General features: G+C 45.5%; 1 protein-coding gene across 6 annotated transcripts in view; it reads left to right on the top strand.

The window, feature by feature from the left end:
* GRK3 (G protein-coupled receptor kinase 3) overlaps nt 1–12645 on the top strand; it is a 126707-nt gene that overhangs the window by 96426 nt on the left and 17636 nt on the right. For all 6 annotated transcript variants that reach the window (XM_059039507.2, XM_067014295.1, XM_067014294.1 and 3 more), the window contains 3 exons: nt 4046–4153; nt 11433–11499; nt 11952–12052. In XM_059039507.2, the coding sequence (XP_058895490.1) occupies nt 4046–4153; nt 11433–11499; nt 11952–12052 (276 nt within the window). The remainder of the gene's footprint in view (nt 1–4045; nt 4154–11432; nt 11500–11951; nt 12053–12645) is intronic.

The following is a 12645-nucleotide window of genomic DNA, read 5'->3' as shown; positions in this document are numbered from 1 at the left end:
TGGCAGTGCCGGGTCAGGGGAAGGTCCCGTATCCCAGGCTGTGGGAAAGGAGATAAGGGTGGTGGTGTTCTCGCTCTCACCATTTGGGGGAACACGCAGGGACCCACAGTGTAGCTGCCCCGGGGCAGGGTGGTCTAAGGGAAAGATGGGGGCCTCAGCAGCAGACCCAAATCCGTGCTGGCTGTGTGACCCTGAGGCAGTCAGCTCACCTGCTTGACCCTCAGTCTCTTTATCTGTAGCGTAGCGGTAGTACTAGACCCCTGAAAGCGTATATGCCAAAGAAGGTGCACAGGCACTTGTATAGAACTTTCCAAGGAAGGCTCAGAGGTCAGGTTTCTCTCTCCATCTACTTTTTCCTTCTTTTTCAAAACAGTTTGGGTTTGTTTTTTGCTAAAAAGAAATTAGAGTTCTTTTTTTAATTTAAAAAATCATCTCCTTGCAGTTCAAGCTTTTAACGCAGGTCATATTGTTAGATCTGAATATTACATTCGTCCTCTAAACAACCATGCAGAGGAAGCTCTCTGACTCCCTGGCCGTCGGCCAGCACCTGTCCCCTCTCAGGGGACCCTAAGCTGCTTCCAGCAGTGGCCGTGCTTGTTCTGCAAGTGTTGACACTGGCCCAAGGACTTCCCTGAACCTGAGATTGTTAAAATGACAACAGGAGTATGAAGTAGATGCTCCGGGGCTCAGCAGAAGCAGAACGGAATACATACTGGGTTTTATTCCTATTTCTTTAGTATCAGTTTATCTGGGTGGAAGATGTGGACATATGTGCAGTTTGTGGAAAAACAGGTGGCTTTTGCTTGATTTTTCTTTTTCAATATATCAGTTTTAGCAATGAAGCTCTTAAAATTCCATTTTATTGTACATCATTGCTGTGTTGAATGGTCTTGCAGTAACTCCCAGGAGTCTCATTGCATGCATCTGTACTGAAAATAAACTATAAATCCTTTTTTTTTTTTTTTTTGTGGGACTAGAAATAAAGTGGTTCTAAAACTGCAGTACTTTATGAGGGGCTGCGGTAAATCAGAAATGCCATTTAAAGCCCTCATCAGATGTTAATAGCGATTAGCGCCGTTTCTGTAAACGTGTTTCTCTCTTCCTACAGAATCTGGGATACGGTGATAAAAGCCTTAGCATTTTGCCAGCACTTGACAATTATGAGGCCAGAACCTGGGGTTGTATAAGCCTCTCCCAGGGAGTTCATCAGACATTTTTAAGAGAATCATTTGAATTTTTAATGCCACGGCTATTTGCTATGCTAATTTCTTCAATTTAGTGTACTCACAACCGAGTATGAATCTGAGAGCTCAGAAGAGTTATTAATCTCCCAAAGGAATTAACTTTCAGGTGCAGAGTTACGTATTCCCTTATAGGGCTTCCCCCCTCTTCTTAGTGTAATTTACATGTCACCTCTGAACGAGGGCTTTTGTCCATAGCCGAACAGCATCTGTAAAGGGATGGGACCGGGAAGGTTGATTTCCATGTTTAAACAATGATAGTGAGGCCACTACTTAAAAGAGGATAAACGCACAACAAAATTCTGTATTTTTAAGTAGAGGAGGCATGTCATGGCTGCGAACAGAGGCTTTTGAGTCAGCAGATGTGGGTTTGAATCCTCCTTCCCTGTGGCACCAGCCTCATTTTTCTCCTCTATACAAGAGGTAGTAACAATGCTGCTTACTTCACGTGACAATTGTGAGGGTGAAGTCAACTCCTTCACGTAATGAGTATTTACTTCACATTGGCTGTGTGCCAGGTGCTGGCAGCGGGGACCGAGGCAGAAGAGCTCCCTGACCTCCTGGAACCAGCAGCCCGGAGGCTGTCCAGGAAGTGACCGGTCTGGGGGACAGCACTAATGCCATGAGTTGAACGTCGGCTGTCCCAGGCATGTGTGGCCGCCTGCTCTGAATACGTTGTTATCTTCCCAGAGGACCCACAGGGCGTGGGTATAATCAGCCACTTTTACGGGGTGGAAACTGAGGTTCAGAGAAACTAAGGAACTGAGCAAAGTCACGACGTGCCTGGCACATCGTGGGGCTAGAAGTAAGATCCAGTTCTGTCCGACTCCAAAGCTTGTGTTCCTTACACTCTGTCTGAACTCCCTGAGGCTTTGAGAGGATCGGCTTGGTACGAGATTAAAGATTTGTGGCCAGAATTTCACCCCAGACCGGGCTTCTCTGGTCGTTTCAAAGCCGTAGGTACGATGCCAGGACTTCGTCAGATGCTGGCCCGTCTGCACAGCAGCATTGTGGTTGGTTCTCCGTCTAGGTTTAGACCCAGTCCCTCTAATGATGGAATCAAAGTCTGACAAACTGAAAGTGAACCATGGAGCAGCCACCAAGACACAGAAAAACTTTGTTTTTGGAATCAAACAGATCATCAGTGACTCATTGAGTCCCAGCTTATTTTATCCAGGAACACAAAGCTCCGTCCCCTGTCACCGTGTCTTCAAATGCTCAAGTGTTCTTTCAGCATGAACAGCACAGATCGTCAGTGGGACGCGGCAGGAAGCGCTGGGTGCTGCCGTGTAGGCAGAAGCTGAAAACCATGGAGGTGGGCAGGTCCAGCGCTCTGCTGTGTCCAGTGTCCACTCAGAGACGTGATCTGCATTAACCCCATGCATTTATCCTTGTTGAGGTCTTCCCATCCCAGAACTGGGTTTTGATCCCGAGAATTGCAGGTTAAAAAGGTCACCACAAAGGTTTTCCCAGCAACAGCAAAGTTAAACCTCCCCAGAAAATGGCTTGGATGCCCCTTGAGGAAATCTCTGACTCTCTCACAGTGTGCCTTGCTGACCTCACGCTGTCAGACTTTGGATCCTGGATGGCGGAGCTTTTCTGAGGGATGGACCAGTGCCTGTTTTCACTGTTTGAGAAAAGTCTTTCAAGATAGAACTCTGAGGCAGAGAGGGTATCGGGCCCAGTGCTGATCCAGGATCACTAACGATCCAGGATCACTTGTCGGAGCAGATTCTCACTGTTTCTGAGCATGAGTTAAAAAGGATTATAATAACATAAGGATAGAGAATAAAAACCCTAACCTAAGTTGAGTTCTTTTTAAGAGCCAGCGCTATCCTAAGCCCATTACATACGTGTGATCCTCACCGCACCCCTGTGGGATGAAGGTGTCATTTTATCACCCATTCTATCGGTGAAGAAAATCAATGAAGGATGGGAACAGAGCTACAGTTAAAGGCTTTTTCGGGGCCCTTTCAGGCCACGTCTTTGAAAGTTCCCCACGAGCCCTCTCTTGCGCGCTTGGAACGGTGCGTGCTCAGATCTTTAAGGAGGGGTGGGGAGTCGCAGGATGGGAAAGGATCTTGAGTTGCAGATAACACATATTATATATAAATGGTTGTCCTCCCAGGTGATTTTTCTCAGCTTCCTGCAAGTCGCCTGCACATTTGTTTGGCTGAGTCCTTTGAGCTGTCAGCAGCTCTTTAAACCAGATATGTGATTTCTCCATCTCTGTACCTGCCAGCTTTTCCCCCCACGCCCGCCCTGCCTTGGAGACCCTCGTGACCGTGGAAGGGTGGGAGATACGATGGGCATATGTGCGAGCCCTGGCCCTCAGCACGGGAAGGTGGCGCCACACAGGGACGCCCGTGCCCATCCCTTCCAGGTCTCTAGCGCTGCGGTGCGGTCACCGTTCACCAACCCCTCCCCCCGCTCCCTCCCCCAGCCCCACACGTCTCCTCAGGAGAGCCCTCAAACCGGGCCTGCCCCTGGCTCCTCCTGGCCGTAGTGAGGAAGGGCTCCGGAGATTCACATTTCACCTCCGATAACCGCGGAGTGCGTGCATTGTTCATATTTATTTCATACGGTAATTTATTTAATATTGAGTCCTATCCTAATGAAGACAGGAAAGGTCGTTTTCCCACTGGGTGTTTGCTGAATCATATTTGGTGGAAGCACTGTCGTCCCCTCCCCCTTGTTCATAGTTGCCGACACTGATGAATGATGCTCAGACCTCTTGATGAGCTGGGAATGTTTTATAAGGTCTGCACGCACTGATAACCGCCCATACCCTTTCTTCTCCGTAGGGGCACCCACGGGTACATGGCTCCCGAGGTCCTGCAGAAAGGGACCGCGTACGACAGCAGCGCCGACTGGTTCTCCCTGGGTTGTATGCTTTTCAAACTTCTGAGAGGGTGAGTGAAATGCGTCCTTTCACTACCATCGCCGTGGCACGCGCTTGGATCAAAATAAAAAATATTTACATGTTATTGGGTGCTAATACCGTTTTCGATCACACGGTAATCTTTAAGCCACACAGTGATCCAGGCAATGCCCACGGCTCTTTCTGCCCGTGAAAGTGAGAGTTTCTTTCCCATAAGCTTTTGGTGTTTTTGTTCCATACCAGGAGGGTATGCCAACACGTTTAGACCTAAAGCAAGACTTTGTTGGAATATTTTCATTGATAAGCCTTATTTTGGGAATAAGTGTTAGTTTTAAATGTAGATAATTGAAGAGGGTAGGAGAATTTCTTTCCCCTGGAATTAATTACTCATGATTGTCTTGTGAGATGAAAGCATTTTTTACACAAAAGGATGAACACCCAAAGAGAATCTGTTTTAAAAGTGTGCATCTGTTTGTGAACATGCTGAAACTTGTAGGTTTTAAAAACACGAAAATGAAATTGTATAATTCTGTGGTTTTCATTTGTTATACTTGACCCTTAGTTCTAATCTCCCAGAGATGATGAAATACAAGCGGAAAGAGGATGGAATGAAAGCGCTCTCCAAATATGTTCTCATATTGAACGTTTACAAATTATGTTAATATTTCCATTAATTTTAAGAGTCTTTAGCCAATTTTAACAGAGCTGAATTGTTTAAGATATGTTTTTGATTATTCTCCCTTCACAGAGATACAAAAAGCAGTTTACGTTAAAATTTCCTAGTCAGGATTCTCCCTGTAACGTTGCTTCTTTGAACACACAGGCCGGGTAGTTTGCTGAACTTTCCGTGTTTCCCTCAGAAAGCCTTATTGAGCAGCGCTGCATCTTCTTATTACATTTAGCACAACCTGAAAAGAGGCTGGATCCCCTGCCTTCCCCCAAACTAGGTTCCAGGCGCCCCGGCTGCTTCCCCAGGACCTGGACAATCTAGCTGTTCTCTGCTCACCGCATTCACTTGGGAACTCAAATTGTATTAATGCTCAGAGAGTCAGGTCCTGTTGGTCCTTAATTGAATTATCATGTTTGTGGAGCCTGGATGGCCTTAATTCATGTCATCAGACTAGCTGACCTAATTAGAGAGTCTCTGCAAAGCAAACCAGAGAAAACCACTTCCCACCCGAGAAGTTTCTCCAGCTGGCAGGAGTCCCTGTATGCATGGTAAGTACATCCAGACACACCATCTTCACTGAGGTCTCCACTGAAGAAGGGGTTGGAGATTAGAATCCACACTTACAGAGTCACGAGATGATTTAAGAAAAACTCTGCACAACAGCAAAAGCCGAGTGCATTAACTCAAGATTCAAAAGTCAGTTGTAAAATGTGGCAGGGAAACTTGCAAAGTCTTGCATTTAGGGCTTTGTTTATTGATTTTTGTTTAATACTGTTATTCTGTCTTATTTATAATAATGTCCATCTGCGTAGTCTAGGGATGATCTGGCGTATACCACTATTTTTAAAAGATCTGCATATTGGTTTGATCGTTGCCTCTATGCCAGCAGTGTGATTTGTAGCTGATAAAGCCAGTTCCGTCTTGCTTGGTCATTGTTCAGGTTTGGAGGACTGCATTGGAAGGTGGTAATTCCTTTATGACATCCTTGATCAGGCTTGACTGAAGCATTATGTTTGATGTGACCCCTACTGAGAGGAATCTTGGCCAACAGGAAGACCTCCAGAGGATGGTCATGAGGATGAGAGGGGATGGATGGATAAGAAGAGATGAGAATGGTGACAGCTAGAAATTGTGGCTCACGTGGACAGGTTCAGAGAGCTGGGTGCGGAGCTTCAGGCAGCCATCCTGTTGGCTCCAGCTGTCGGAAGGCCCATCTCATCGAAGGAGGCATACTCATCCGTACAGCTCTAGACAGTGAGCACTTTCAGGAGAGAAAAGACTTCAGTTTGATGCAGGAATGTCCGTTCAGCCTTGGAGCTGCCCTGTGAAGGCATGTCCTTCCTCGCAGATAGCCGGCTCCCCGTCGCTGCCCGGTGACCATCCTCTGAGCCTGACATGGCCAGAATCCTTCCAAAGCCTAACAAAGAGGACAAACAAACCTTCCGTACAAAGATGTATGATCGTCTGCCGTTCTTTCTAATACTTGTTCAAAAGGCAATCCCAGGAATGGAGAGAGCGCTAAAACCAAAGAGTGGGGAAACATTTTTTGACTTAAGTGATTTAAATGCAATTCGGTGAGCATTTATTGAGTGCCTGCAGTGTGCAAGAGCCTGTGCTTGACGCTGTGGGGGAGGAAGGGAGGGGGGGAGGGAGGGAACCCCACACACAGTCCTGGAGGAACTCGGAGGAGAGTAGATAGGTACACACGCATACAAAATCGTGAGCTGGATGGGCTGTGCTGGGAGCGCGGACATGGGGTCACCAGGTCTAACCTGGAAGCACAGGGATGACTTGGCAGCTTCACGTAGGAGTTGGTATGGGAAGTGTTCTCTCACAAACAGGATGGCGGGATGAAGACCTGGGGCGGAAGTAGGCGACGGGGAGGGGACAGTACGGAGCAGGTGCAGGTGGCCTTTCCCCGTCAACGACCTGTGAGTGGGGGGGCCCAGCTGTTGGTTGCAGGGAAGGTGTGCTGAGAGAGAAGATGGAGAACATTGGGGCAGGGCCGGGGGCCACCTAGAATTCCATGCTGTGCAGGTGGGGCTTTGTGCTTCAGGCCCCAGAGACTGAGGGCTCTTAAGCAAAGGAGGGACAGAGAAAGGAAGCATCTTTGAAGCAAAGGTTGGGTTGCTCTTCAGTGAGAGGATGGTGGCGGGAGGCATGTCTAAGAACCCAGGCAAAGGCTTGAGTAGCGCCGTGGTACTGGGATCAGAAAGGCCACAAATGACTTAATATCGTTCTTACGGTCCACAGCGGTTTTTGTTTTTTCAGTGGATGCTTGGCTATGGCCAGATAGGAGTTTAGATTCAAGGTGATTGGGAGGATGGTCATATCACTACCAGTGTCAATGGGTATGAAGTATCAGTGGTTCATATTAAGCTGATGTTTATTGAGGGCGCTTCAGGAGCAAAGCATCATGGTGAGATCTGGAGGCGATGGAGCCTTCGTCCCCTCAGCTTCAATGAGGGGTAAGAAGGCTCCATCCGGGCGTACAGAAGCATCCTATCCTATCAGTTCTTACACACTGTACAGAGGGAGCCCAAATAGCTGTCTTTTCTCAGACACAAGGGGCCTAAGGAACTGAAACAGGTAACTCAGGAGGGGGTGGGAGGAGAGCATGTCCAACGCGGCCTCCCAGGCGCGGGCTTCACAGGCAGTCTGTCCCCCGGTATCCCGGTGCTCTCACGGGGCGGCCGCGGCATCGGCCCTCGTGGGATGAACCAGACTCCATGCCAGCCACTCCCCAGCGCCCGTCTCAACGCCAGGAGTGCTTGGCAATGCCCGGGGACATTTTTGGTTGTCACAACTTGGCATCTAGCAGATTGAGGCCAGGGTTGCTGCTAAGCATCGTACAGTGCACAGGGCGGCCCCTGCTGCTCCAACAAAGGATCACACAGCTGAGGATGAGAAACTCTGCTCCAGAGCAAGTCTCTTCCCCTCCTCCCCACATCTGCACAGTGAGGGTGACCAGTGGTCACCAAGGGTCATTTTTTGGCCTCCGTTTTCTCTGACCAGATACTTCTCGCACTGACCAGTGTGCCCCGTTGCTTCCGCTGAGACACTTGTCTGAACCCCTAGTTCTGTTGTGACACCCTAGAAGGATCCCACAGGGTGCAAGGGACAGGAACCTGGCTGTAAGGAAGCTGTCGAGGCCCGAGAACGTGTTTGCATCCCTGGACTCAGTGATGGACCCGTCCGCTCAGGGCCGTATGTCGGGTGGGGGTCACTGCTTCCACTTCAGCTGACTGTCAGACCCCGAAGGGCATCTGTGTATAAAGAGGCGTCCGTGTTGCAAATGTGCGGAGTCACCGTCGTGATCCTCAATCTAGAGTTCAGCTCTCTGTGCAGGGAAGGAATTGACGTGACAGTAGCCTTGATCTTAAACTTGTCACCCTTGATTGTCAGACACGAGGAGAGAGCCCAGGTGGTGGTCTGGGGAGAACTGAGCTCTGCCTGAGGTTGCCGAGTTGGTTCCCATAGGGAAAAAAAGGAACGTTTATAAATACTTGGGCAGCTATTGGCTTAGGTTCAAAATTCACATTTGATGTGACGTGCAATCTTTTGGGTATTCTAAAATTCATTTTTGACGTAAGGATTTGTAGTCATTTGTATTTATAAATGGGTTGTTTTTGAGCTCATCTTTTCACTGTGAATGATGTATCGTGCGTGTGTGTGTGTGTGTGTGTGTGTGTTTCCCCATCATTTAGCATGCCTTGAACGATTTCCCAACTTGTTTGGGGGAAATTTGCGGCTCTCCCACTCTCTCTGTTATTCAAAAGCCACATCTGACCACTGTACATGTGAATTCTATTCCCATAACGTCCCCCGATGCAGCCGGAGTGTCGCATGTGCTGTTGGAAGAGCTTGGCCCACGTCATAAGCTGTTGACAGGCCCGTTACTGTCTCCTATTTAAAGCGGCCGCGTCGGGGAGCAACTGTGATCACACAGGATCTGCGAGCACCACGTGCCTCCCTCAGAACGGAGATCATTACTATAGGAGGTTTTCTGTAACGTTTTCCAAATTAGAAACAGAAGCTTGGGTTTGGTTCACAAAGAATAATCAAGAAGACATTGGAAACAGATGCGCCTCAGGACTTGAACTTGAAAGACCAGACTTTCTCAGCACAACGGCCCAGAACCGAAGAACCGAAAAGCATTTCCGATAGTTTCTTATTGAGTCAGACGTGGCAGAGCTATATTTATCAAATGGGATTTGTAGCGATGGGGTCCGTGTGCCGGGAATGTTTTTCGCACCGCTAACTTTAACTCCCGTCCCCTCGCAAAGCCCTCCCTCTGGTCAGATGAAAGAGTTTTTACATTTAGCACGGAGCATCCCTGTCAGAACACAGTCGTCCTTCTCTCCAAGTGTCTGGGCCCAGCCCTCTGCTTCCAGCGTCAGATGCAGGCAAGCACATGAGGGTCAGAGCAGGAAGGGGTCCTCCGGCTTTGCACACAGGAGCCAGTGCAGATGGATTTGCCGAAACACAGGAGGCCTTCACACAATCCCCTTTTATACGTTAAGGAGCTCTGGGGTAGGAGCAGTTGTGTCATGAAGAGAGACTGAAGTTGTAGTAAGATTTAATAAACCTATATTCCTCTTCTCTTGAACCATGAACATGTTAATATCTCTGTGTATTTTGCATACAGAATGATACAAGTCAAGTTTTAAAAAATTATAGTATCTCATGAACAACAGATATCGTTTGTTATTCTATCCCATTTGCTTTTTAAATGCAGTAATTTTACATTTTTCTCCTTGGAAACAATTAGGATGCAAATAATATTTCCAGTCAAAATCTGTTTTAAAGATAGGCCTATGTTTGCTTGGTACTAATTTACCTTGTTTAGATTTTTTTTTTCCAAATTAGTGCTTTCAAGAGATGGAAATTACTGTGTTTTTCACTGCATACTAAAGAAAGCAAGCGTTAGAGTGCCCTCTCTTGTACAAAGTGAAAATGGAAATATTTAAATAATAAATACCCTGAAGTGGAATCGTCATCATAGTTTAACTTATTCAGTAGCAAGAGTGGGTGGACGTTTTAGTTCTTTTTTCTAAATCACATTGATTTATGTGCTCAACATCCTTATCCATTTTATAGAGTTAACTATTTTATATAATATCTTGCCTCAGATTATGTTATATATGCCTCATAAATAAATCTACAGGGTTGATCATTTTACAGGCATGTCTTACCATCAGAAATCTCAATCATATCCCTCCTTTCATTTTCAAGTGAATAAATAAGGCCAGGGTTTTCTAGTTTGCATGTTTATTAGTCTCTTTTAATGCTAAGAGTATCTTTGTTTTTTTTAAATTTATTTTTTTGAAATAGTTGATTTACAATGTTGTGTTAGTTTTTAGTGTACAGCCAAGTGATTCAGTTATATATATGTGTGTATATATATATATATATATATACATTCTTCTTCACATTCTATTCCATTATGGTTTATCATAGGATATTGACTATAGTTCCCTGTGCTATACAGTAGGACCTTGTTTATCCATCCTGTATATAATAGTTTGCATCTGCAAATCCCAAACTCCCAATCCATTCCTCCCCCCGGCCCGCCCCGCCATTGACAACCACTAATCTGTTCTCTATGCCTGTGAGTCTGTTTTTGTTTCGTAGATAAGTTCATTTGTGTCATATTTTAGATTCCATATATAAGTGATACCTAAGGTTAACTTTAAAAGCCAGCTTATTCAGCATTTTTAAAATGTAATCAAGAGTAAGAATAATATCTTTACATAGTCGATCAAGCAGACATTCATTTTGTAAAGTTAGACTCATCCTTATTAAATTCACAGAGGAGTATCAGATACCCACCGTATACTGCCATTATCTTGGCTACTAGCGTGTACATCATTTTATTCGTTCCCGTCACCGTTTTGGTGACAGATATTGCATTATGCCGTTTACAGATGAAGAGACTGAGACTGGAGGTTTCCATGACTGGCTCACAGCCGGCAAACAGCCAAGTCACAGCATGAACCCAGGGTTTCTGACTCTTAAGTCTGGGGCTGTTTGTAAGTAGGACGTGAGGGAGCAGTTCTCAGAACTCTGGAGGGTCTGGGAGCACAGGGTTAGTTTATATCTCTTATCCTCAAAGGAATGTAGTGCTTAAAATGACTGGATTCTAGGGCGGGGAAGTGTGTTCATCTTGGACGTGTCCTGATTTGACTGCAGTTCTTTGTATTGTTTGAGGAACTAATACCCATTTTTCTAAAAAAAAAAAAAAGCATGAAAGTTACCATTATTTCAAACACTAATGTGCCAGACGCCATGTGTGTGACTTTCATTTTCATAAATACGTGTTTGCTAATTTTTTTTCCAAGTGATATTTTAAATCACCACTTGGAATATATTTGCTAAAGTATATTTTGGTACCATGACTTCATTGTCGTGAAGGTCAGGAGTTCAAGTAAACATAAGCCTTGCTCCTTCGGGACCTGATATATCTGATCGTCAGTCTGATCATCAGTTTTCCTCTGGAAATGCTTATGTGTTTATGGCTTTTGTATTTCTGCAGTTTCAAATGAGCAGTGACAGAACGTAATACCTTGCCCGAATATTAGTCACAACGTTTGCTGTTACCTGAAACCATCTAGTGATGGAATTTTCTTTATTTCTACAGCCACAGCCCTTTCAGACAACATAAAACCAAAGATAAGCGTGAGATAGACCGAATGACACTCACCATGGTAAGGAGGTCAAAAACTATTTTTTTTTTGCATTATAATTTCGATGTTTCATTCCATCACAACCGGTATAAAAAAAAAAAAAAAGCTTTCTTAAAACACTGGAAATAGATGCCAAGGCAAATATCAGGGTTTGCTAACAATCAGTAAGAGAAAGATGTAGAAAATCTAGAACAAAACTAAAGAAATCAAATAAAAGGAAAAATGACTGGGATGCAAAAGAGTGAGGAGACCTGATTCTTCTGACTCCAGCCTGTCGATTGACAGTGAAAATGAGTAACTGTTCTGTGTTTCTTTAGAGTCAATGTTAGTTGGCAATGAATCTGCAATTTTTTTTTTTTTAACACTATCCTTATGCAAGAAATGGCCTTTAAATCTGGTCGGGGGTGAGGGCACTGTTTCCCTGGATGCATTTTTGAGATCGTATTCTCCCCCCGCCCGTCCCCTACCCCTAGAATGTGGAACTTCCAGACATCTTCTCCCCTGAGCTGAAGTCCCTTCTGGAAGGCTTGCTCCAGCGAGACGTTAGTAAGCGACTCGGCTGCCACGGACGCGGGTAGGCCGTTGCCTCTGCCTTTCAGCGTCTTCACCTGGAAAGCAGAATAGTTCCCTTTCAATACACTGAGAATCTTCCATTTCAATTAGAGGGGGTCGGAGGGAATCACATGGGAACTATGTATATTGGCCCACGTGATTTCCTCAGAGTCTGCAACTTCTTCTGTTCCATGTGAACTGAACTTCAGCAGTGATCTTTGGGAAAAAACTGTTTCTTCAGTTTATGAAGGGGTTTGGCATGCACTATTCTACTAGATTTCTAGTTTGCTTCAAAATTAATATTTGGTGCTTCATATCCCTGCCATCTGATCTATGAGGACTTGTAGACATTTGCTGTAAATCTCTTTAATGTGCAGTTCTCTAATTTAATTCTTAGTTAAATTTGTTCTCATGATTGCAGAATCAGATATAGATATAATCTGAAAACCCCTAGGTTATCTCAGGCTGGGATAAGCATCCCCAGTAAAGTATCACATGGATCATATTCCTAGGCTCAGTGTGCAGCATTTCTAAACGTCACAGTGTTTCTTGGATTGCTTCGAAAGAAGCATATTTTACTTGCTGTCTTAAAGAGCTGGAAATAGTTGTCCCCGT

Source organism: Kogia breviceps, chromosome 15 (assembly GCF_026419965.1).
Source record: "Kogia breviceps isolate mKogBre1 chromosome 15, mKogBre1 haplotype 1, whole genome shotgun sequence".
Classification (NCBI taxonomy): Eukaryota; Metazoa; Chordata; class Mammalia; order Artiodactyla; family Physeteridae; genus Kogia; species Kogia breviceps.
This window is presented reverse-complemented; position numbering and strand designations above follow the sequence as displayed.